Source organism: Phaenicophaeus curvirostris, chromosome 1, assembly GCF_032191515.1.
Source record: "Phaenicophaeus curvirostris isolate KB17595 chromosome 1, BPBGC_Pcur_1.0, whole genome shotgun sequence".
In the NCBI taxonomy this organism is placed as follows: Eukaryota; Metazoa; Chordata; class Aves; order Cuculiformes; family Cuculidae; genus Phaenicophaeus; species Phaenicophaeus curvirostris.
In genome coordinates, this window is record NC_091392.1 from 13,073,219 (window position 1) to 13,099,137 (window position 25,919).

The 25,919-nt window shown below is 40.7% G+C and overlaps 1 protein-coding gene across 2 annotated transcripts in view; it reads left to right on the forward strand.

The window, feature by feature from the left end:
• The first annotated feature begins 5,783 nt into the window (after positions 1-5,783).
• Positions 5,784-25,919, forward strand: part of FAM185A (family with sequence similarity 185 member A) — a 43,105-nt gene continuing 22,969 nt past the window's right edge. For both annotated transcript variants that reach the window (XR_011339475.1, XM_069881287.1), the window contains exons 1-4: positions 5,784-6,129; positions 14,219-14,328; positions 17,454-17,546; positions 23,464-23,602. Coding sequence is in view for 1 of the 2 variants with exons in the window: in XM_069881287.1 (XP_069737388.1) it covers positions 5,799-6,129; positions 14,219-14,328; positions 17,454-17,546; positions 23,464-23,602 (673 nt within the window). In the remaining variant the exon portion in view is untranslated. The remainder of the gene's footprint in view (positions 6,130-14,218; positions 14,329-17,453; positions 17,547-23,463; positions 23,603-25,919) is intronic.

The following is a 25,919-nucleotide window of genomic DNA, read 5'->3' on the forward strand; positions in this document are numbered from 1 at the left end:
CAATAAGAACTTCTGAGAGTACTTCAGTAGTATATAACAGAATTGCCTGAATGAAATAACCAGAGCAATTTTGCATTCCAAAGCCAGAAATTTGTCAGTTAAAAAAATACAATTTCTTATTGTAATTGTAGTGGGAAAAGAGATATAAAAATGTTGTGTGTATCCACCTTCTGAAAAAATCACTTGTCTATAAAGGCAGTGAAATTTAAATTGGCAAGTATATGACCTTCTACAGTGCTGTTTGGAATTCCTTCTGGAACATTTTGACTTTCAGAGAGATTTCAGCAGCTATATTTGCTTACAGAAAAAAAAGCAACTTCATGATCTTTCTTGAAGGAGTCAAAACATTGTGAAACAACTGTAAACATCATAGAAGCCAAGAAATAAACTCTGAAATACTGTACATAAACATGTATACACATTTATAAACAGAGCGATTTTTCATCTATAAAGAACTGCTGAATATTTTTTAATACACATTTCATGTTTATGGTTGCTGCTGCTTTATTTGCTTCTCTAAACATATTTGAAGAATTTAGACAGAGGAAAGCACAGCAGAAGAAACTCTAAGCAGAACAATGCCAAAACCTGAGATCTTCATGAGTCTAGGAATTTTTGTCGATCTTGCATGTGAAACATATATTAGACACCAGTTAAGAAATATACTTCCTCACAGTCTGCTAGTATAAGAGTGTCCTCACCAAGACTCCAGCTTGCTGGGCAGAGAGAGAACAAAAACAATCTTCAGGATCTGAAAAGTTTATAATAGTATGTTAAGACACAACTATAGACAGCTGAGACAAAGGGAAACAAACAGCCTTAAGGTGATAAGCACTGGACTTCACTGCTTTTTAAGAAGAAAGAGAACAGACTGTAACAAAAGGTATGTATGGTTATGGGACATCAAAATAAGTTGCCATTTCTTCAATTACCTGCTACATAATTAAAATTCAGCTTATACAAAATTGGATATATGAAGTTCAAAAAGCAAAGAGGAAAATTTGTATTTTTGCAGTATCTGATAAAGTCTCACTCAAATAGAAATGAAAGTTGTCATGATTTCTGAATTTACAGAATAGTTAACAAATACGGATGTTTTCAAACTGTAGCACTGTAAACAATATCACAACCTTGATCCAACCCACAGAATTACAGAGAAAGAGAATTACAAGCCTGTTTTGGAACCTAGGACAAATCAGGTTGAGAACCATCTTGTGAAACAGATTCAGGACAGCAATAAAAAGTCTGAACTCAGATTCCCAGGACTTATGCCAGCATCTTTACTTCAGCATCGCTCTTGCAAAGAGCATGTTAATACAGAAGTCAGTGCAGAATATGGATAGGTGGTGCTTAGCTGCATTGGCTCTTTCCCGAGTGACAGATTCAAAAAGTAGTAACGTTCCACCCACCATGAATATGAAGAGATGCAACTCCATATACGAAGATGCATCAACTAGATACAAAATTTATAAAAATCTCTGCTGAGGGAACTACACTTAAAGTAATTGACTTCATTAGCTTATATTTCCTGGCAATTAGCTTGTTTTCTTCAGTATTTCTAACCATGTAAGCATGCTCAGATTTCATCTAATGAAAAAAACCCTGACCTCAAAACAGTGGAATATAAACATAGCTAAGGCTTAAACATCTTCGAATGGTTTCTTGAACAAAGTTTTCAATTGTGCAAAACTCAGCCATATTAAAGATGATGCATAGCATAGTAAGAAACCCAACCTAATAAACTCTGCCTGCACAGGAGCGTCAAATATCAAGGTGCTGGAGGAAATGAGGGCAGTGGGAAAGCTGCTGTGTAAGAGGAGGTAGGAGACAGCAGCACTGCCTTCAAGAAAAAAGGCTTGGCAGCAGCAAAGCCCACTTAACCAAAGGCAGGACTCCATTTGAACAGGCGGCTAACAGTTATTTGTTGAATTGGCTGTCATCTAGTGGAATTATGGAACATTGCACCATACTGCTTAAAGGTCTGTAGCGGTTTCCCCGAAATACTATCTAACATTTAAATTTTGGTCTCAAGAGTGAGAATAATGTCGTATTTTTCAAAAAAATCATCTATTTCTGAAGACTTGAAAAAAAACCCTTTTATCCTCTGTCATGTTCCAGGGTATTTCTTGATACATTTTTGTCTTTCTGGAATCTTAATTTTCTATAATAAACTATCATATGGCAAGCTGCTCCTTTTTGTGTTTCATCTAATGATTTTTAATAATGTAAATCAGTGAAATAATTTAACTTGAAGGGCTTTGATGTATATGAATCTTTACTAAACTTACACAGTAAACATTACAGATGGACCAAAAAGCTAAGGCCATCATCTTTCCTATTGGACATGCAGACCTTATTTCAGATTCATAAATAATCAGTGCCAGAAAGTGATAAAAATTGAAATGAGGCTGATGAGATGAAAAGGTCTTGATGATAAAATATCATATTGCATGGCTTGCACAGTTATTTTTGTAAAAGAAGAAAAACAATGCATGGATTGCAAAAGGCAGCAAACCGAAAAGTAGCAGCCCCAGACTTCATTATTTCTTGTCCTGCAATGTAGCTAAGACAACGCACTTTTCTATGCATGTTTCGTTTTCCTTACTGGCAGTAAACCACATCTGTGACAAGAATGCAGCCCCTAACCTTACATTGTCTATTCCCACATCCCCCAACTCATTATATTTTTTTGTTATTATTCTACAATGATACTGTGGGCTATGAAGTCCATAAAAGTATTTTTAAACAGAATTCAGTAGTTTCCTACGTGTTTGTAAATCCTACAAGGACATTTGTCTCATGACATACTTGTACAGAACTCAGGAAAACATTTATTTGGGCGGCTTTAGAACTGCTAGGCTGTATGTCAAGTGCCAAAGAACAGTCACAATAAATAACATGTTAACAAAACCATCTTGACAATGACCTATTTTGGAACTCCACGATGCCACTTCTGAAAAAAAATAGCACACGTGCCAAACAGCTGCTTTATCCTCTGAGTGAGGACATTTCAATACAAGCAGTCTTGCTATAGACTTGCATGGTTGGAATGGTTGGACTCGATGATCCGGTGGGTCTCTTCCAACCTGGTTATTCTATGATTCTATGCGACAAAGACCAGCTGCCACCCAAAGCCCTGCCATTCAGACATTAGGAAGAATTTCTTCACAATGAGGGTGGTGAGGCACTGGAACAGGCTGCCCAGGGAAGCTGTGGATGCTCCATCCCTGGAGGTGTTCATGGCCAGGTTGGAGGGGGCCTTGAGCAGTCTCGTCTAGTGGGAGGTGTCACAGAATCACAGAATCACTAGGTTGGAAAAGATCCCCAGGATCATTGAGTCCAACCATTCCTATCAAACACTAAACCATGCCCCTTAGCACCTTGTCCACCCGTGCCTTAAACACCTCCAGGGACGGTGACTCAACCACCTCCCTGGGCAGCCTGTTCCAGTGCTCAATGACCCTTTCTGTGTAATTTTTTTTTCTGATGTCCAGCCCAAACCTTCCCTGGTGGAGCTTGAGGCCATTATCTGTTGTGTCCATGGTAGAGGGGTTGGAATTGGATGACCTTTGAAGTCCTTTTGAACCCAAACCATTCTGTGGTTCTATGATAATTTCAGAATTATTACAGTGTGTTGCATTATGGTAGAAAAAACATAAAAGCTATACTGATAGCACACTTTATACAGTTAAATATTCTAAAATGTACTGCTGCCACTTCACAAAATCTTGAAAAATTATATTATAGCAATCCAAAATGGTCTTGTCCTGGTAAATAATCTTAGACACAGCAATTTTAGACCATAAAAGAAAGAAAGTGAAGGAAGATAACACTGAGCGAGCTTCTACTGTAGCTCCTCACCCACCATTGTGATAGAAATTACCGAGTGTCAAACAGTATTTCTGACAATAAAATGTTTCATCTGGGAAGACACTCGGTAAAACAATATGGAGGGTAACATTACAAATGTCTTTACTATAGAAGCAAATATTCATTATATTATGATCATCTGGTTCTGTGATTCGCTCCCCCCATCCCATTCCTCTCTTTTCCCGGGCTCCTCCTCGCTGGTATCGAGCCCGGGGGCTGCCCCGGGGAGCCGAGCATCCCCAAACCCAGCCGGGACGGCTCTTCCATCGGAAACCAAGGCTCGGCTGCACCGCATCGCCTGAGGGGACCGCGGAAAACGCTCCCGCACGCATGGAGGCGCCGCCCCGAGCCCCGCGAAGACGGGGAGAGATCCCGGTACGCGCAGGGAGCCGGGCGGGGTTGGCGGATCCCGGAGCCCCCGGGAATCCTCAGACAGGGCTGAGGCGGCCCTGCGGGGTTGGATTCTCTCCCGCTGGAGACGCGGTTGCACCCCCCGCGCCGCGAGGCCCCGCGCCCGCCTCCTACCTGCGCGTCCCCTGTTACCATGGCGACGCCGGCTCCCCCACCCCGCCCGCCTCCTAGCTGCGCATCACCCGTAACCATGGCGACGCTGGCTCCCCGCCCCCTCCGCGCATCCCTCGTTTCTGATTGGCCCTGGCGTCCCGCCCCGCTGCCCAATAGGAGCAGAGTAGGGATGCGCTCCGCCTTCCCCCTTCGCTGCTAGGCCTGCCTGGTACAAGAATTGGTGCCTGTTACAAAAAGTGTTGTGTTTTTTTTTTTATTTAAAGTGAACTAGAGTTAAGTTTTGATACCGAAAATGCCGGCAAATAAATTCTCTGAGGCTCGTTTTGGAGTTTTAGAAGGCAAGCATCCTTTATCTGGCCTGAGAAACCCGATTTCCCAGAAATCTTGTGCATATTCTATTGCTTTCCAAGGATTCATTTGAACGTTATTATGAACTTCACAACAGTCAAGACTCTTGCTAATCTGAAGCTTTGGAGCCACAATCTTGACTGTGTGAAGTTCATAATAACATTCAAATGAATTCTTGGCAAGGATTCAGGCTCAACATAAGGAAAAAATTCTTCACTGAAAGGGCCATTAGGCAATGGAACAGGCTGCCCAGGGAGGTGGTTGGCTCACCTTCCCTGGAGGTGTTTAAGGCACAGGTGGATGAGGTGCTGAGGGGCATGGTTTAGAGACTGGTGGGAATGGTTGGACTCGATGATCCAGTGGGTCTCTTCCAACCTGGTGATCCTATGATTCTATGATTTCTGGGAAAAATAGATTCTGTCCCCAGCTCTTGTCTTGTTTCACAGGATTGGCGGAGACCACTCCTCACGTTTCCCAGGCCTGATAAGGGATTCTTGTTTTCTCAAAACCCCAAAACGAGTCTTAAGGGTGTTTATTTGCCAGCTTACTCGGTTATCGTGACAGGGGACAGGACAAGAGGGAATGGCCTCAAGCTCTGCCAGGGGAGGTTTAGGCTGGACATTAGGAAAAAATTTTTCATGAAAAGGGTCATTGGGCACTGGAACAGGCTGCCCAGGGAGGTGGTTGATTCACCTTCCCTGGAGGTGTTTAAGGCACGGGTGGACGAGGTACTGAGGGGCATGGTTTACTGTTTGATTGGAATGGTTGGACTCGATGATCCAGTGGGTCTCTTCCAACCTGGTGATTCTATGATTCTATGATTCTATGATTCTATGATTGTTTTCGGTAGTTCCCCCCGCACGCCGGCGAACTACGACTCCCAGGAGCCTCCTCGGCGGGCGCGTCACGTGACCCGGCGGTGCGAGGAGGGGGTGGGTCGGGACGGCCGCGTCACGTGACGCGGCGGCGCGGGTGGGTGCCGCCCGCCTCAAGGCGTGGCTCGTGTCCCGGTCGCGTCCCGCTCCGCTCCGCTCCCGGGGCCGGCGCCGGGCGGCATGAGGGGGCTGTCCCCGCGCTGGGCGGCTCTGGCGGGGCGGTGGGGTCCGCTCGTTCCCCGCCGCGGCTCCGCCGGGGAGGCCGGCGGGGAGTGGGCGCTGCCGGTGGGGCCGCGCGGGCGGCTGCGCGTGCGCCTGCCCTGCCAGGTGAGCGTCCGCCCGCTCGACCCGCGCAGCTGCCCGCGTGGAGACCGCGTCCTGGTGGCGGCGGGAGGCGGCGCCCGCGGCCTCCTCCGCGTCGAGTTCGACCGGGACAGCGAGCAGGTGGCTATCGTCGCGGACGGCGTGGACAGCAAAGCCGCCGTGGACGTCAGGACGCCCGTGAAGTTCGGTGGGTGACGCGGGGTTTCCCCGATGCAAGAAGTCGTTACTCTTGCAGAAAGTGGAATTTGAACTAAAGCTTCATCGAAGTAATTGTATTTTTTTGAAAGTTAGACGGAGAGCGGCTGAGAGAGCTGGGGTTGTATAGCCTGGAGAAGAGGGGAGACCTCATTGCTCTCTACAGCTACCTGAAAGGAGGTTGTGGAGAGGAGGGTGCTGGCCTCTTCTCCCAAGTGACAGGGGACAGGACAAGAGGGAATGGCCTCAAGCTCTGCCAGGGGAGGTTTAGGCTGGACATTAGGAAAAAATTCTTCACAGAAAGGGTCATTGGGCACTGGAACAGGCTGCCCAGGGAGGTGGTTGAGTCGCCTTCCCTGGAGGTGTTTAAGGCACGGGTGGACGAGGTGCTAAGGGGCATGGTTTAGTGTTTGACAGGAACGGTTGGACTCGATGATCCGGTGGGTCTCTTCCAACCTGGTTATTCTATGATTCTATGAGAGCATATTTTCACAGAGTCGCTACGTTGGAAAAGACCCACAGAATCATCAAGTCCAACCATTCCCATCAAACACTATGACCATACTTTCTCCAGTGCCATGGCAAGCTCTCGTTTCTCTCGCTGCAGTAGATCCCTCTGAAGGTGCAAGTCCGCCGGTTCTTCTCTCACAGCTACCAATTTTTTCTCTCTCTGAGAGCATCTTTTCTTTCAGGCAGTGTTTCTGCGTACACTGTTCATTCCATGGAGGTGACAGTGTCTTGTGTGAAATATGATCTGTGCTGAACAGATGTCTCTTTTTCTTTTTCTCTTTTCTCTTTTTCTTTGCAGTTTTTCCCCATCACAAGTGCTTCAAGCGACAAAGCTGATGAAGGGGCTGGAAAACAAGTCTTATGAGTAATGACTGAGGGAACTGGGGTTGTTTAGCCTGGAGAAGAGGAGGCTGAGGGGAGACCTTATTGCTCTCTACAACTACCTGAAAGGAGGTTGTGGAGAGGAGCGTGCTGGCCTCTTCTCCCAAGTGACAGGGCACAGGACGAGAGGGAATGGCCTCAAGCTCTGCCAAGAGAAGTTCAGGCTTGACATCAGGAAAAAATTTTTCATGAAAAGGGTCATTGGGCACTGGCAGAGGCTGCCCAGGGAGGTGGTTGATTCACCTTCCCTGGAGGTGTTTAAGGCACGGGTGGACGAGGTGCTAAGGGGCATGGTTTAGTGATTGATAGGAATGGTTGGACTCGATGATCCAGTGGGTCTCTTCCAACCTAGTGATTCTGTGAAGTGCAAGGTCAGGCAGCGCTGGCTCCAAAGTTCCAAATTAGCAAAAGTTTTGACAGATGTGAAGTTCATAATATCATTAAAATTAGTCCTTAGAAAGCAACAGAATAAGCATAACATGTCTGGGAAAGTTTATACATAGGTGTGTAATTGTGAAACCTCTTCTGTCCCAGCTCTTGTCTCATTGCACAGGATTGATAGAGATCACTCCGTCATGTTGCCCAGGCCTGATAAAGGATGCTTGCCTTCTAAAACTTCAAAACAAGCGTTAGAGTGTTTATTTGCTGTCATTTTCAGTATCACCTCCTTGTCTGGCTGTCAGCCCACTCTGTGTTGGCACATGGACCCTGGGATAGCTTCCTCTGATGGGGCTGTCTGGGTGCTCCTGCGGCAGTTTTGGCTGGATGCTTGGGAGTGGTAGAATGTCCCCTCTGATAATGGAGAATCTGAATGTCCTGTTTTGTTTGTGTTTCCTGACTTTTTAGGTATTTGGCTACGTGATATGTTTGTGACCTTTCTTTACTAAACTTTCCCCAGTGAAAATTACACATGGACCGAAAAGCTAGGGCCATTGTCTTTTTTTCTTGGACATGCAAACCTCATTTCAGATTCATAAATCATCAATGCCAGAACCAACAGTTCATGTTGAAACTTGTGCTATTAAGTAATACCTGCGATGCACACTCTTATATTTACTCTGACAGCTGGTGTTGTGGAAAAGACGTAATGCAGTTTAGCTGGGAGCCATTACTCTTTGGGATGTGTGGTGCCCGTTTGCAGTCCGAGGCTTGCTCCCAGTAAGCTCGTTGAACCTACCAGCTCTATTAGCGGTTGTTACGCTGAGTGGCTGTCCACAGGTGTCAGAAAAGTCTGGAAGGTAACCATACTAATGAAACACCAAGAATGGATCCCTTGTCCGGTAGAAGCCTTGTGTTATCTTTTTGGGTATCAGGCAAAAATCTGTGCAAGGTTTCTGGTATAGAATCTATAAGCAACTTGGGAGAGCAGAGGTAGTGGCTGAAGTCAGTAAAAATCTGTGCTGGACTGAAATACTGACAGCAACTAAGTTTAGGGAAGGAAAAGGACAAGCTTGCTAGCATAATTCCCCTCAGTGAACTGAGGTTTAGGGACCCAGAGATATTTATGTTTAGTCATGGATGTGTTTTTCTCCTATGGATTTGGGCAGTTGCTTATACAGTGCACCATAAGTTTCACCATGCTGGAAAAACTTTTCAATGTACCAAAAGCCCGGTCCTTTGGTTTGTGTCAGGTGGTTGTTCAAGACTGCTGCTTCATTTCATTTGATGCTCTGCTGCAGTTGTGGTGTGAGAGATGGTGAATAACCTTATTCTCCTTATGCTTCTTATGTGTCATCTATGACTGTTCTAGAGCATGGTGTTCTATTTTCTTGGTTACTACTTTTCCAAACCCTTACTGCAACGACTTTTTGCACCTTTTATCCTCTCTCATGTTTTGGTTTGGTTTTTTTCTTATACTTTGAATACTGCTGTGTTGTCTTGGGTTTCCTACCCTCTTTGTTTTAATTTAGAAGGACTTAAACTGTGCCACTTGAAATGGAGAAGTGCTATAGATTTATCATAGCAGCATTCTCTTTCATTTTCTAGTCTTACTCATCACTATAATTTTTTTTTTTAACACTGTTGATAGCTGAAGGGGTGTTTCTTAGATCTGTTTACCAAAACTTATGGTCTCTTCTGTTTCCTAGCAGCTAATACAGAGACAAACATTTTTGTACCAGGACTCCAGCTGGCTCACTGTCCTGTCTCCAGCAATAGTCATAAACAGCTGCTCAGGGACACATGAATACAGGACAGACATAAATGCTATTCTGTCTAAGTGCTTTAGCTGTCAACTGTTTTCAGCTCAGAGGATTTTCTGAGCCTGATGCAGTTCAGCTCCTCAGTGGATCTCTCTTCTGACTGTCTGCTTACACATGTAAAAAGTTTCAGCGTGAGAGCTTCCTGGAAAACTCCATGCCTCTTGGCAGAGTCCCTCAAGGCATGCCATGCATTCAGTTTTGTTCTAATCATTCAAGTATGTGATATTGCAAGAACTTTCTGCAATTTTTCAGTGCGTTTTTAACTAATGTGAATAATTCTGTGTTGTTGATGAAGCTATTCAACTTTGGCATTTGTGCAGATTTCCGAATTCATGTGATGTTGAAGGTGATGTATAATTTATTGCTAAATGATGATACAGGGCTAAGGGTACTGTCTAAGGCATCTGAAAATCCAAGTTCATTCACTTAAGCAGATCAACTGTTACATGTATATTCATTGATTCTTTCACTGATCTGTAGCAGGACTGTCTTCTCCAAGGCACTTCTGTAGTTTTGGCTCTTCCCTAAGAATTGTCAGTTATATTCTTACAGCTTTTTTTTTTGTCCTGCTTGGCAAGTGCTAATATTACCTTGACTTGTCTGTAGTACATTCACAGAGCCCATTGCAGGATTACAGACAATGAAAACGAAACCCAGTGTCTTCAATTCTCTGGTACCAGGTGTGTCTGGTTTCTTTAGTTCTTAGTAATTTAAGATTCTCCAGGATCTCTGAGTCACTATTATGTGTTATTCTGGACTTGGTTACTCTTGGGGACTTATATTAAGATCTGTAGGATCTCAGCCATAATAGTGTTTCAATGTTGGAAAGGTTCCCAAAGGTCTCACTCAATAATGAAAAAAATCATTCAGTGGTTGTCCTCTCTCAGAAATTCTTATATCTGAAGGTAAACCAGCTCTGCACACTGTCTTACAGTCTTCCTTGTTGAACCAGGCTTTATCAGTTAGTAGGTTTCTAAGATGTTCCACTTGTGTTTATGGTAACCTCATGCAATCCCAGTTCCCTGGACAGTCTGTGGATTATAATCCCCTTCTACTCGTTGTTGTTTGTCATTCCATAATTAGCATGATTCTGTGATTGTCTGTTCATGCTGTTTCCCAAGCATATTCAGAGATAGATTTCCTAAAATGTAAGTACTTCTTTTTTTTTTTTTTTTTTTTTGTAAACTTAGTGAAGTAGAATTGCTGCTTGTCGTTGAGGTTCTCCTTTAAATGTCCTATTAGCTCTGGTTTAGGTTTTGTGTTCTCTGAGTAGTAGTTTGTGCTTAAGTTGTTCTTTTTTTTTTATTTAAGAAAGAATTAGCTATTAAATGTCATTGCATAACTAGAAGATCTTATCCCTTATAAAAACACATCTTAAACCAGAAAAAAAAGGTTTTGCTCTGCAAGCACTTTGGCTTTTCTCTGGCCTGCCTTGAATGCATGAGGAGGATGTTAACTCTATTCTGTTCAGACCATTTTATCTGAGCTCTCTTTCTGTGACTTAGCTGTGAGACGTTGAGAAGTTGATGTGAATGGCTTCACAGAACTCTAGCTTCTTTCTTCATTCTGGAAGTTAAGGCATTTCCTAACAGCTTTCACAATTAGATTGGAGCATATCCAGGAAGCTCTAAGTCAGCTGGCACTCCTCGGACTCTGAACATGTGCAGAAGGTGCTAGATGATGAGCTTAAGCACAAACTTTAAACCTGAGGCAACTTGTACTTGTGCTCCTGGGCTACTTGCTAAAGGAGCCTCTATTTCTTAACATCTAGTCTGATGCTGTGTGTAGTCTTTCAATATTGCACACTATCTGATAGTCCTTTCTGATACATTTAACCTTCATAAAGGATAGGTGTCAAAGAATTCCTCTTTAATCTAGCTTATTTGTTTTCCTTCAGGTCATTTGCATGTTAGCTGTTTAATCCAGGGACAGTGTAGGTACTTGACTTTAGGTTTGGAGCCTGCTCGGCTCATAAAAAGAAACCTGTGCCTTGGCATATTGAACTGCATATGCTAATTAAACCTGAAACCAGCTCTTTGATTTCTGGTTACCGTACGTGGACTCAGTGCTCAGAGGCAGACCCCGTTGAGGGCTCGTGTAACCAGAATTTGAGTACCATCTGTCCTATCTTCCCATGTGGTTCTCATGGTTTGCTTTTCTAGGCACATATTTGTAGAATCATAGTATAATTCAGAAAGGACAGGACCTCAGAAGGTTTCTAGTCCAACCTCCAACTCAAAGCAGTGTCAACTGGAAGGGCAGAGGAGGCTGCCTAAGGCTTTATCCAGCCTGGTTTTGAAAACTCCCAAGAATGAAGACTACACAACCTCCTTTGGCAAACTGTTCCAATGTTTTTCCCTTTAAACCCTGGTGAAGAGGGCAGAGGTTTCTACACCAAAGTCAAGTAGGAGAACCATAAATTTTGAAGTGATGGCCAAGCTTCCCTGAGACGAATATCAAAACTTTGTCCCTGCTAGCACAGGATCAAGCACTTCTGATCTAGGCCTACTTATAAGGCAATATGGGTTTGTAAATTATTATTTTTTTTTATTCTCTGTTCTCTCTACAGAACTTAATTCTTTCACATCACTTATTTAAGCCCTTACTGCTTCCCTTTTGGGCTAAATGCTGTATATTCTTGTGGACCTTGTTAGGCAAATGTATGGGTCTTGAATGATTCTGTGAATCATTAACATCATACTTCTGTGGAATCACTTAAACAATTTTTCTACTTGTTTATATGAGGGGAGAATGTACGTTTCTGGGGCAACTTGGTTTTTGTTGCATTTCTTTTGTGAATGTTAATGGAAAGCAGATGCAAATGGTTTCAGTTGTGTTTTTCTGAAGTCTTAGCATATTAATGAGTTGGAAGATACATAATCAGTGTCTACTCCTAGGCATGGCAGATGTACAGTCTCAGAGTAACCCTCAGTAAATAGTTTTTCCTGGTCTGAACTATTTTACATGTATGCTTACTTACTGATAAGCTTTCTCTATGAGCAGAGAAGTGGATCGTCATTAAGTACTTGTAGTGGTCCAGGACTGCAGAGCCACTTTAACAGAAGTATTTTACCAGTGTATTTCAAATGTTACAGCTTAACGTGCCTTCTCTACATTCTGATACCACAGGTCTTTTTTCCCCTATGTACCTTTCATTCCAGTCCAAGTGCTTTGCACCTCAAAGATATCTTCATGCATTCTTCGAGGATTGTGTGGCTGAAGTTGTCTTCAACCCTCAGATTTGCTAAGGAGAAATCAGACTAGTTATTTTTGGAGCTTTGGCACTGAAACAGATTGTATCCTGTTCCTCCTTGCTTGTTGAAATTTTGTTAGCAATATTATCCAGCTTTTGGCTCGCTTCTTTATGGAGTCGCTTATCCTTGTTTCAGGAAGCCTGTTTGTGAGACGGAGTGATTCCATTCATTGTCCACTGGTCTTTGCTATATCAAAGCTTGCAAAGTGCTGTGATTACAGAGGATCAAGGCACAGAGTACGTTTCCAGAATCCCTGGTGTTTCTTAACAGCATGATTGTGAATCCCTGGAATTCCGTGTCTTTATTTGGCACTGATCTTTGGTACATCTTGGACTATGCTACTATTCTACCTTTCAAATAATGTCCATAATATGCCCTGAAGAATCAGAAGCTTTTATTAATCTTATAAAAATATTAAGTTGATATCATGGCTAAACTGATTCCTCTGAAGCTTTTTCTTTCCCTCTTTGACAGAAGCAGTAAGGGCAAGAGGCTATCAAGCTGATTGAATTCAAAGATACCCACAAGGAAACTGGTTTTTGGAACTGTCTCTTCCCTGAAAACAAAAAAGCAAAAGTCTTGGATATAGACCCTCCCAAGGGCTGTGCAATTTTCCAGCAAATGAACTGAGCAGTTTTGAGCAAGGCAGCTTATATTTCAAAAATAACATTGTTTTCTTTCTCAGCTTTCCAGGTTTGTGCTATGCAGAGACATACTGTTTCCAGCTTAGATGTTTGGAGAGTGCCTCTATTTGTGGCTCTCTGGGGACTGGTCCCTGAAAAGTAAAACCTTTTGGAAGAGTTTTGTCTTAGTTTTAAAACCTGTAGATCAGCATTGATCATATGGAAATAGCTCAGATACCATTCAGTTTTTGTCTAGTTCAACTCTCTAGGCTTTGCCAACATAAAACCTTGTGGTGTTGGTCCTCAGGACTGATGGTAGTCACCCATCCGGTTTGCCAGGGTTTGTGCTTTTACATGTGTCGAATCCTATATTAGAGTTTACTTAAATTTAAGAAACATGCAGTTTCGTTAAAATCTTGATCATAGTATCTCTTTCTTGGAACTCTTCCATGAAGAGGCTAAGAAAATAATATCAGCAAATAAAAAGGCCTTCTGGGAAACGTACTTGTCCAGTACACCTCTTCTAGACCCCTTTCTTAGGGAAATGTTACCTGCAGACACAGTCTGCATCTTTCCCTAAATTTAACCTCTTAGTTTACTAAGTAGTAAGGTAGCAATCTTGTAGCAAAGATGTGATATGTTTTATCTCTGCCTTTGTATTCTCCTGGTTTGTCAGGTGGCAAAACTTACCTTCATTGTTAATTGGAGCTCTTGGTCTCTCCTCCTCCTGGTCTGTGAGCTACTGTCATCATAGTTCCAGCATGTGACCTGAGCGCGCGCGCACGTGTGTGTGTGTGTGTATGAACTTCACTGAAGGACCATACCCTGATGATTTCTTACCAGAGGTTACAGTCATTCTGTGGTCTTTTAATGTTCTTTCTTGAAGCTGCATGGCTATACACAGGCTTACAAAATTTTCAGTGCCAGCTGTTGATAGTGGCTAGTCATGCAATTGAAAGTGTGGGGCCAGACTTTGCAAGAAGGTTCTTTAATAACCAAGAAGCTGTATTTTTTACCCGTTATACATAGTTACTACTTTAAGTGATCAAGTACTATGTTGAATATACCTAACTCTTCTCATTCTGTTGCTAATAAAACTCTTTTAATTCTAGATTTGGATATCAAAACATCGGGGACTGGCTGTGTGAAGATTCAGAAAATAGAATGTGATAACTGCAAAATAGAAACGGAGAAAGGGACTAGTGTCTTGCAGTCAATAAAGGTACAAAGAACCCTCCCCCACTCTATCAGTGTTTTGAAAGGGATTATGTGGTGGAATATAGTATAAAAAACTAAAGTGCCTGTTCTGGAGATGATAAGTAGTCTGATATTTCTAAATGTTACTGCATGTGCAGCATTTCCCCTTTATTTATTGCATACAATTACAACACAAAGTCAATAACGCTAAATAATGTGGAGTCAGAAGTCCCAGTAACTGATGATAGCCAAATCCAGCAGAAACAGTGACAGCAGTAAGCCTGATATCAGCCCTCTCAGCCCCTCAAAATAAAAAAGGCAGACTGGGATTTCCTGTCTAGTAGGTTAATAGTTATGCTTGCTCAGTTGTATCCTGCTTCTTTTTATTTATTCTCATGTTTTTTTACAATTCTGATTTATCACTGCTGTTGACAAATGCTCTGGGTTAATTTTCAATCAGAAGTTACACATTACACGTCCAAAATACTTGTACTGAAATGTATCTGGTAAGTACTTTATATATCATGGTCATGACCTTGTTCTTTCAATCTTAAGACTTCAGGTTTGCTGATACAACTTTTGTACAAATAATCAAAGTACATCTGACTTGGGTGCTGTTTGGAATCAATTTCAACTCAATAATTGATATTGAACCTGCAGGAATTGACGTAAATTCAAAAGAAATGCTTTTGAAATAGGGTAAATCCTAAGCTTAAGTATTTTTAAGATAGGAAAATTCAACACTTTTTACACAGTAAGAGATGATTTTATAGCACATGTATGGAAAACTGAACTTGAGGGGAAATTTGATACACAGTAAAACTAGGTTGATTCCATATTCAATGAACTTCAGACAACTTGTATCTTCCAGATTCTGTGTAATTTATTGTATCACTCTTAAAAAGGTAACTAAAATCTAGCAAAAAGTTAAGGGTACTATGCGTGTTACTACGGTCTAAAGCATTGATAAAAAATGACTCTGTTGTATAATCACAACAGCAAACAGCAGTACATGAGAAGCTATGTAATATGATAAAGTGAGGTGGTTGTGGCCAGAAGTAGTGACAGTAATCACAGCGCATCATCAAAATTGTCAAGAATTTTTTGTTATGTCATGGAGAAAGAGGATTTTCACGAAAGACAACTGATTTTGTGGGTGTCTTTTCTCATACACAATCTGAGATGTGAAATAGACTGAATTTTAAAAATGAAAAAGTTAATTCTGTTTTCCTTGAGACTTCAAGTAGCAATGCATCAATACTTTCTAATGAACTGAAAAGAATACTGCAAAGTCACCAGTGGGTGGCTTCTGAGACCAGCTCCTCCACAGCCTCATTATAGTTTAGAGGAGCTTGGTGTTGCTTTTTTCCTCTATCTGCTTTGAGCCTTGCTGGATTCACAAAACTGTTGGGAATCTGCAAGAGTAAAAGGTGTTCCTTGCCCTGTGCATGTGCCTGAATGTGTCCAGTAGGCTGGTGGCCACAAGAAGCTTCTTTGCTCCCTTGAGCCTCAGATGAGAGGGATAGCCTTGTCCAACAAGGCAAGAAGGGATTTAAAATATCAAGAATCAAGAAAGAACTGCATATTTCAAGTGAAACTCTTGTTAAAACAATGGTGTGGTAGATTATAAAGCTTTGGCCGCTTTTTTAAACCAAAATAGCTACCCAAAGTATTATTTTGGGCTGTGAGTGGCAATTGCTTGTCTTTGTTCTGATTACCGGGATGGCTTCAACATGTAGTACTAGAGAAGATATGCTACCACTCCTTGTTTTGTTAACTCTGAAGTAGGGACGAACGTTTTGAACTAAATTTACCAACCATGTAGGTGTTTGCAAGAGCAAACAATTGTTCAATTGGAGCATCTCTTAGCTGTGCGATTTTTAGTCTAAGTATTGTAGATCTAGTAAGGCAACTGTAACTTAATTTTTATAACATAGGTTCAGGAACTATACTCTCTAATAGCAGAGAAGCATAATTATAAACCTTTTGGTTATTTTCAAAGCTACTGAAAAACTTATAGACTAGACTCTGTAGTGCAGCACATGACTGATTCCCCTTTAGGGACTGCACTTAGCTGAGTAAACTGAAGTGATGCTGCCCTCCTCTGGACGGATTTAAGAGCTGTTTAATGTTGCTGTCGTGCAGTCCACAAACCTCATGGACTAGGGAAGCAAAAGATACTTCCTTTGCAGGAGAGAGCAAAAGACCGTTGATCAATTACTTTAAATAAAAAAGAATCTAGGCATATGGGGATTATTCAAGAGCACCAGCAAACAGGTTTTCAACTTTCACCATGCCAGTGGTGACAAGAATTTCTAGGTGTCTTGTGCACTGTCTATAAAGACCTGCTATGCTTCCTCACCACATACTATATCTATATACTATATATATATTTTTTTTCTCTTGTCAATTTTATGCAGCAGCAGCTGAAAGATATAAGGGCTATAGCATTTCTTACGTGAAACCTGTTTTCTTTGGGAAAAACTTAGGACTATCATGCAGATGCATGCAAAATACCTAATTTGAATTGGAATCTGATTGGAGTGGAACACTAAGATCTGGTTCTACTTGCTGGCCTAAGGTTTGCACTGGGATACATCCATAGAATGCATTATGGGCATACAGTCTACTCCAAGCGTAGGTAGCTCAGTGATGTGTTTGTGTATATACATGATTATCCTACAGAATTCTGTGACACTGTAGGTTCCAGGTCACTGAAAGGCTGCAATTTGCAACTTCGTGTCTTGCTGCCAGCTCCTGTTTCTCATCTGCTGCAGCACTGGGTATACACATATCTTGATTTCTGGGTGGAGTATAAATGAAATGCAAAGTTCCCTCTTTTTTCCCCTGCTGCTTATTTTAATATTTTCTGAGTGACTTTCTATAGTTTAAAAAAGACAAAGCAAAACCCCCACCTTAATTGAGAATAAAAGGTTCCTTAGCATCGTTCTTTCCCTTGTGTTTCTGGTTACAAAGAAACTTGTTTTGAGTTTGACTCCACTGGAAATAAGAAGACCTTGTGGCAATCAGTGGAGAAGAAACCTTCACAGTAAAGTTGGTGATCCAAGGTGGTATAGCTTGAAAAACAAGATAACTCATCTTCTAATTATGATTATCCTAACCATATAATTTTTTTAAACTTTCTTTCAGAGCCATAAAATTGATATACGAACAAATGGTGGCAAAGTAATTGGCCTTGGAACACTTTATGGAAACACAGACATTCATGCAACAGAGAAAGGTGTAAGTAAGAAGTAAAACTTTTTCTTCGATGTTCTTTCTTGTTCAGCTTGTCTGTTGCAAAATGACTAAATTTTGAAGAATGTGCTGAGGAATATTTAATGACTGTTATTAGTTGATTGCCATTTCACTGTTAATTTACATTTTTCTGTTTAATTTTATGGTCTTATGTTTGATTCAGAATCAGTAAATAGGCTTCACAGAAGGACCACTAATAATGTGATCATTCCATCAGGACGGAGATCGTGCTAGCTGATACAGCTCATCAACTTCAGTTACGTAGACACTCACAGCAATCTTAAATTTTTAAATTGGCTGTTACCAAGGCACCTGGATTCTGCAGTGGGCCCACGAATAGTTAGTTGATATTGTTACATGCTATATGCTTCCAGCTTTATATGGTTGCAAGAATGGAAGAGGAGAAGGTTTTATATATTTCTTTGCATCTATGGAAATACAGTCACATGTAATATTATGAGACACAGTAAGAAAAACTATAAACAGGAAAATACTTCATAGGTAAGTAGCTTGCTTTCTCAGCAGATGGCAGTATGAGACCTCATACTACTCTAATCTGGTTTTGCTTCTTGCTATGAGTAATCAGTTCTCCATTATTTAAAATAATGTAGAGATGGGCTCCCTTAAAGTGGGAAGAATCAGAAAGAGTGCACGTAGCTCTCCCTAGCCAAGAATAGAATTGAGACCAAGGTATTAAGTTCTGGAAGTCCAAAATAACCTATGTGAAGTGCTGTTTGGCACTGTTGTAAACCTAGCAGTTTGGATTCTGAGGTCGTATGTCCATTTACAGAGAGCCAGCTGTGAGCTGTTGTTAACTCCCTTCTGTAGAGTGAGCAACTTGCCACTGAATTTTCCAAAATTTGTCAACATTAAATCACCTGCGTTTCTTTGTAGTGGATGCTAGCCTGCCTTTTATGTACAAAACAGCCCAGAGGCTGCTGTAGCTGTACTACAGATATTTCTTCACAAACATTATTTCATCCCAGCAGGGCCTCCCAGCTTAAAGCAGAGTGGGTAAGGACTGACCATGACATGCTCTACTGATGCCATGGTTTGACCAATAGTCCCGACTGATTGGATGTTCCACTGAGACTATTTCTAGTTAGCGGAGTTAGGATCCATCCTAAGCCACTTGCAGCAACAGGGAGTGGAAGAGGCAGAGGGATCTGAAAGCACTCATCAAATCCATATCTCTCCAATTTAGAGAGAAGGATGTCGTGGGGGACCATGTCAAAGGCTTTACAGAAGTCTAGATAGATCACATCCATCGGTGTACCCATGTCCACTGCTGCGGTCACCCCATCATAGAAAGCCACTAAGTTGGTCATACAGGACTTGCCCCTGGTAAAGCCGTGCTGGCTGCCATTAATCACCTCCATGTCCTCCATGTGCTTTAGCATAGCTCCTAGGAGGATCTGTTCCTTGATCTTCCCAGGCACAGAGGTGAGGCTGACAGGTCGGTAGTTCCCAGGGTCATCTTTTCTGCCTTTTTTTAAAAATGGGCACAATGTTACCCTTTTTCTAGTCACCAGGGACTTCTCCTGATTGCCATGACTTCTGAAATATCATGGAGAGTGGCTTGGCAACCACGTCTGCCAATTCCCTCAGGACTCTGGGTTGCATTTCATCAGGTCCCGTAATCTTATATATGTTCAGGTCCCTCAGGTGGTCATGAACCTGATCCTCCTCTATAGTGGGAGGGGTTTTACCCCCCTGGTCACCATCTTGCCATCCCATGACCCAGGAGGGGTGAGGAGAGCAGTTATCAGTGAAGACTGAGGCAAAAAAGTTAAGTACCTCAACCTTCTCCTTGTCCATTGATATGTGATCACCATTTCTAACCATCAGTGAGGGTATGTTCTCTTTGACTTCCTCTTTTGACTAACATACCTGTAGAAGCTTTTCTTGTTAGTCTTTACTTCCTTTGCCAAGTTCAGCTCCAGCCGTGCCTTAGACTTCCTGTCTTCATCCCTACACAACTGGGCAGCATCCCTGTACACGTCCCAGGTTACCCATCCCTGCTTGCACTGCCTGTGCAGTTCCCTCTTCTTTAGTTTAATAAGCAGGCCTTGACTCAGCCATGCCGGTCTCTTTCCTTCCTTGTCTGATTTTCTACATACGGGGACTGAGCCCTCTTGTGCTTTATGGAAAGTGTCCTTGAATATTTCCCAGCTCTATTCTGCTCCCTTGTCTTGGAGGACCACATCCCAGGGTGTCCTACTGATTAATTCCTTGAAGAGCTGGAAGTCTACTTTCCTGAAATGTAGTGTCTTGACTATACTCCTCACCTGTCACATATCCCTCTGGACCTTGAACTCCACCAGCACATGATCGCTGCAGCCCAGGCTGCCTCCAATCCTAATATCACTGATGAGGTCACTTGGTGACCATAATAAGATCGGTGAGTAAGATTATGTGCAATCTAGGAAGTGCTTTGACCCTTGTGGATTCATGCTGTTCCCAATGTACAAGGATGATGGTGGTCATCAGCTGCTTAGTAATTCATCCCCAATTGGTTTGTTACAACAGTGCAGTCCCAGGAGTTCATTTCAAGTAGCATCTTGCTGCTGTTGATAAAAACAAAGGAATAGTAGAAAAATAATTAGATCTATATCTACATGAAAATATAGCTCATGAAAATGAGAAATGTAATTGTTTTGCTTTGAGTCTTTAAATGCTGTTTAAAAAATCTAGCTTTTCCGGCACAGTCCTTCTGAAACAATGCAACAATCTTCGTGCAGACTTAATTGAAGTGCTACTTTGCAATCGTAATACTTATATAGCCTGTAATGTTGCTAGAATTCACTCTCACAATTGTAAAGCTGTAGTAGCTTGAGTGAATTGAGTCATTTTAACAGGAATTTACAGCTACGGAACAATGTTTTGGCTAGTTATCCAACTTTTTATTAACAATCTTTGCTGTGTAGTTAGAAAAGACAGTATGAGAGTTCTTTTCTCAATTAGCCACTTCTGTTAATAATCAGTCCACCTTATGTCTCTTGTGTGTATTTGTATAAAATGTTTGTGCCATCAGTTGTACTCATCATTATGTAATTATGACTCTGTCAGCATTTCCAGCCCCATCCTGGACGTGGAAAGGGAAACGATGTGGTAAAAGTCACTAAGCATTTAAGAAGCAGAATATTTTGAAGGGGGAAAATGGAGAAGACACTCAAAATATTTGAGGAAGAATAGCACAAAAAGGAAGGCTAAGATGAGGAATATGTGGGGAAAGAGTTGTTAATGTTCTATTTGAACATAGCAAGTTGTTGGTTTTCATCTTGAAAAATTTGTTCAGGTGCAAAAACATTCTCTGTCTGATTGGTAAAGATAGACTGACACTTCTTTAAAAGGTAAGAAACTGATGGAACTTCAGCATGCAGTCAGTCTCAGTAACTGCAGTTCCCAAGGCTCTGCTGTCAAGGGAAGGTATTTTTCAGAGAACTTGATGTTTCAGTGGACAAAAATAATCAAATTTGATTGACTGTGGAGTCATTATCTAATCTGTGCCACAGGGACTTTTCTATAACACTTATTTAGCAGAGCCAAACATCTGTGTTCTGCCAAATATTCATAAAAGTTAAAGAATCTGGGACTGAAAATGTATTTAGTCTCAGTGAAAAGCAATTCTACTTTTTTTTCATGCTTCCCCTATCTAGAATACTTTTTTAGTTTTATACTTAAGCAGTCTGACTTCCCCCACCACCTCAGATTTCGATTATTTTGAAACACATGTTCATTATATAAGTAGTTTTTGGTTTATTTTTTATAGTAACTAGCTGACTCGAGTACTTTTTTACCATGTGCTCAGACAACTCTTTATATTGCTGCCCATTTTTAAGAAAGGCAGTTGAGGCTGGTAAATAAGATGAGTTGGTACGTGAGCTTGTTTATAATAAAGCACTTGTAGTATTTAAATAATGAAAATATCTGAATAGCATCAATGCTTGCATTCCACAGTAACTGATGTAGCTTGTTGGGCTTTCATTTTTGTATTCAGGAATGCCGCAAGGCAGCCAGTTTGCATGCAAACTATGGAGATAGCGAGACACACTTTAACAGCAGGGCAGGAATAAAATGGAAGTACTTTAATTATGCTGATAGCAATGGTGGCCCTGCTAAAATTGTAAAGGTTCTTTGCAAGTCACTTAACTCTCTCTGGAAGAGGTTTACATCATAGAGCCTAAAATGTCAGTGGCTTTTCTTTTTACTTTTTGCTTTCTCCATGTGCCACAGCAGGTTTACACTTTGCCATCCTGTGTGACAGAGTAGTCATTTACTCCGTGGGAAACATTCCTAGGGCAGATGCAATGTAAGCTTACGTTTAAGGTCTCTGCTTGTTAGAATGCTGTTAGAAGCATCAAAAGATTGAAGCTGTCACTTTCAGTAATGACAAATTATGCCTTAAAGTCAGTGGGACCATTTATTGTTGTTGATTAGATTCTGTAGCATAGCAGCATCACCTGCAGAGATTGTAGATATTGATTATCACTTCTCTGTAACTGTAGCACAGCACTTTGAACACTGGATTTTCTTAAAGGTTAATGTAGTTTTTTACATTCTTGGAGACCTACTATGGATTGGAGCATCATGTCAAGGCAATAAGACAAGAGTCCATTCTGTAATCTTGTGACTTAAGGTGTAAAGATGGCATGAAGCTCAGTATATTTGTGTTGGTATGGTCACAATATATTTGGCTGTCATATAGTCAATACTGAACCAGCCTCTTGAACCAGCATGGAGTTTGTGCAATACCTGTTGTCATTTGTCAGAATACCTCTTACTTATTCATCCCTCGGTTATTTGTTGTCCAATAGATCACCAGAAGAGTCAGTATTCTTATTTTTTGTGCTTTCATTATCCACAAGATGACAATGCTAAAATGACTAAGTAGCTTTAACAATAAATTGACATAAGGATCATTTTGTTCTAGAAGGCCATATATAATTTCATATAATGAATAAGCATTTTGTGTGATTTACTTAGAGTCTGTGTAAGCAAAATAAAAACAAATTGAGTGAGAGTTAAATATGAACTATTGCATGAATCCATCATAAATCAAGTTTAACTGAGGAAGAATAGAATGAAGTGCATATGGTAGTTGCACAAGCACATGATTTGTTCTGTTTTGTTCAGGTAGGTAGGTTATGTCACATGACTGGTTACTTGTACATAGATTATCTCACCTATCACCTCTTATTCCCCAAATCTATCCACAATGCAATTTTTCAAATATTATCCTTTCTCCCCATTTCTATTGGAAAGCAGTAGAAAGGGAGATCTTATCCCTCATTTTTTAAGGCTTTGTGTAGCTAGAGGCTTAAGATCAAGAATAGAGGCCTGGATAACTAAGATATTGTGAACAATTATGAGAAAAAGAGCTGCTGTGATTTTTTTGCCAGTCTTCACCAAAACTGTGTGTACAAAGTGAGCCACTTAAAAATCTGAATAAATAGCTATATGAATTAATAACATAGACAGTGAGTGTTTTAGTATGTGGTAGCAGAAAACTGATTACAAGTGCTTTAAGTGTCATAATGCCCTATGAATTCTTAAGTCTTCATTGTTAAAGCTAACACTTTCTTATTTTTACTTTTCAAAATTAAGTGGTTTTGTTTTCAAGTTTTCCTTTCATCCATTTGTGATTATTTGGGTTCTTTATCACTGTGATGTATTCATAGGAATGTTGTAAAGAATTACTAACTTGTTGGTCAGAGCTCTGGGATGAAAAGGGTTTTTGTTTTGTCTTTTGTAGTGTTTAACTAAGAACTTGATTTTGTTTGTTCTTCACCAACAACTGCTTTCCATATTTTTTCACCTCTTAATAATGTTACTGCCCTCTGCCTTTTCAAACTGTGGTGACAAATTTTCCATTATGTTTATTTAAGTTTATTTCTCTTAGAGTGTGAATATAGAGAAGCTGCAAGGGACCTCCATCAACATATCTACTGAATATGGACTGTTGAAAACTAAATATCTCTATGCAGAAACATCATCACTGTCTTCAGAAGCGGGTGATATTCTGCTAGGAAGTATTCATGGTAAGAAAGAAATAGTGTAATGAATTTAGCTGCTTGGAAGGTATTCATAATGTGCGCAGTAACAAATGGAATAATCATAGAATCATGGAATGGTTTGGGTTGGAATGGACCTCAAATTCCAGCCCCCTGCCATAAGCAGGGTCACCTTCCATTGGATCAGGTTGCTCAATGCCTCATCCAGCCTGGCTTGAACATCTCCAGGGATGGGGCATCCATGACTTCTCTGGACAACCTGTTCCAGTTCCTCACATTGAAAAATTTCTTCCTAATGTCTAATCTAAATCTCTCCTCTTTCAGCTTAAAACCATTCACCCTTGTCCTGTCCCTCCCTTTTTAAAAGTCCCTCTCCATCTTTACTGTAGGCCCCTAACACTATATGCTATAATTAAATTACCTGTGCACAGTATATTAACAGAACATTTCTGTGTTTGTTAGAGACTAAATTGATGAGAAATAATTTACCATATAGTATACTGTATGAATTTTTGAAAACAGATTTCCAATGACACTAGTGAAATAGGAAAAAAATGTGTGTTACAGAAAAGAAACATCACATGTACTAAGGGTATCAAAATATTTTAAAATTCAGCCATGAAAATTATACTGAAAGTGGTAAAGAGGCTTCTTTTCCCATCTCTCCATTCTTTATTTTCTTCATAGGAGAAGTAACTCTTACAGCATCTAGTAACAACCATGGTAGAACTCAGTCATATATAGAATTTTTTAGCAGAAATAGTCTGTATAATGGCATAGACTGGTGATAGTTTCTGTTCTTCAACTGGGGAAAGGAAGCATCTAATCCATGCACCCTTTCATGTCCTTTATCTTGAACTCAAATTAACTATGGTGTCTTTTATGTAGACAGCAGTTAAGGTTGGAATCTAATATGGGTTTCTAATTTAATAAAATTCCTACTGAATTCAGAGTGTGCTGTAACGTGTTTCTGGTGGCAGCATTAAGTAAAACAAACTGGAGCATGCACAAAGAGGTCAGTCAGAGTTCCAGATTTCCAGCTATATGCCTTACAACAATTTGCTGCCATTGCTTAGCAATTATGTGCTGTCATCTTTGCTTGAGAAATGACTCTTGTTTCTTCCTTAAGGGAGCAAATAATTTGTCTGTTTACAGTAAATTTAAGGCTGGTTTCTGAACCTGTTAGGCAAAGTTCAATTCAGCATGCATAGGTGGAAATAAGGTGGGTTTTTTTCTTCTTCTTGTTATTGCATTTTTTTTAACATGTAGATGTTATTGTTACTGGTACTTCTGTCTAATAAGCTGCTTTGCTTTGCTTTTTCTAACTTCAATATAATGATACTGTGGGATGAGCAGTTTGTGAGCATGTTCATGCCTCTGTGAATATCCAGAAGTTTAATTTTGTTTTCTTGGTACAAAAATGAAATAATCACCATTGTAGTTAGTGATTTACTTCCTTAGTAATGCCTCATCATCATTTAGCTGAAGAGCAATGTGAAAATGAATAGAATTGCATTCAAATTGTGCAGGTGTTTCTTATGTTACATCAGGATTATTTTCATGAGCTCTACTAAATGGGTCTGGAACACCTAGCATTATTTTAGCTGTTTCTTTTAAAAACAATTGCACTTCAACATTTGCTTGGTACTTCTAGTCTATTTTTCAGAAAAATATTTTCTGCAAGACATCATACTCCTTAATCATATTTTAGTAGAACAAATACCATTAACATCTTTACAATTATTATATTGAATATATGTACACACACATTTTAGTTGAAAAAATAAACTCCTATTATGATTTTATGTTAGGAAAAAAATGGGTTACTTCCACTGTTAGTCTTAGCTCATGAGGTAGCTCAGTTTTAGTAGTCGTAAACATTAGGACAGATTGTTTCCTGGACAATTAAGCCCTCTGTTTCCCTATTGCTGACAGTATGATGATATTATAGTTGGCATAAAATCAGCACATCTGTGCACATTTTGTCCAAACTAATACTGAAGTTGGGCTCAGTGAGATCAAACTTGCTCATGGCCTTGTCTGGATGAGCTCTGAATACTTTGAATATTCTTAAGGACAGAGGATTGTTTGACCTTTCTGGGTGATTTGTTCCTATCCTGAATTATCCTTCTGGTGGGAAAAGAACTTTTTTTTTTTTTTTTTTTTAATTTCCATTATGGCAACTTGTAACTCTTATCCCTTCTTCTTGCATCGCCATGAGAAAAGTCTGTCTCTTTTCTCCATATTCCCTGTTAGGTAGTTGAAGACCACAACATTCATCCACAGCTGCCTTCTTTTAAAGCAGAACAAAGTCTGCCTCTGACCATCTGTAGTGTGCTCTGGG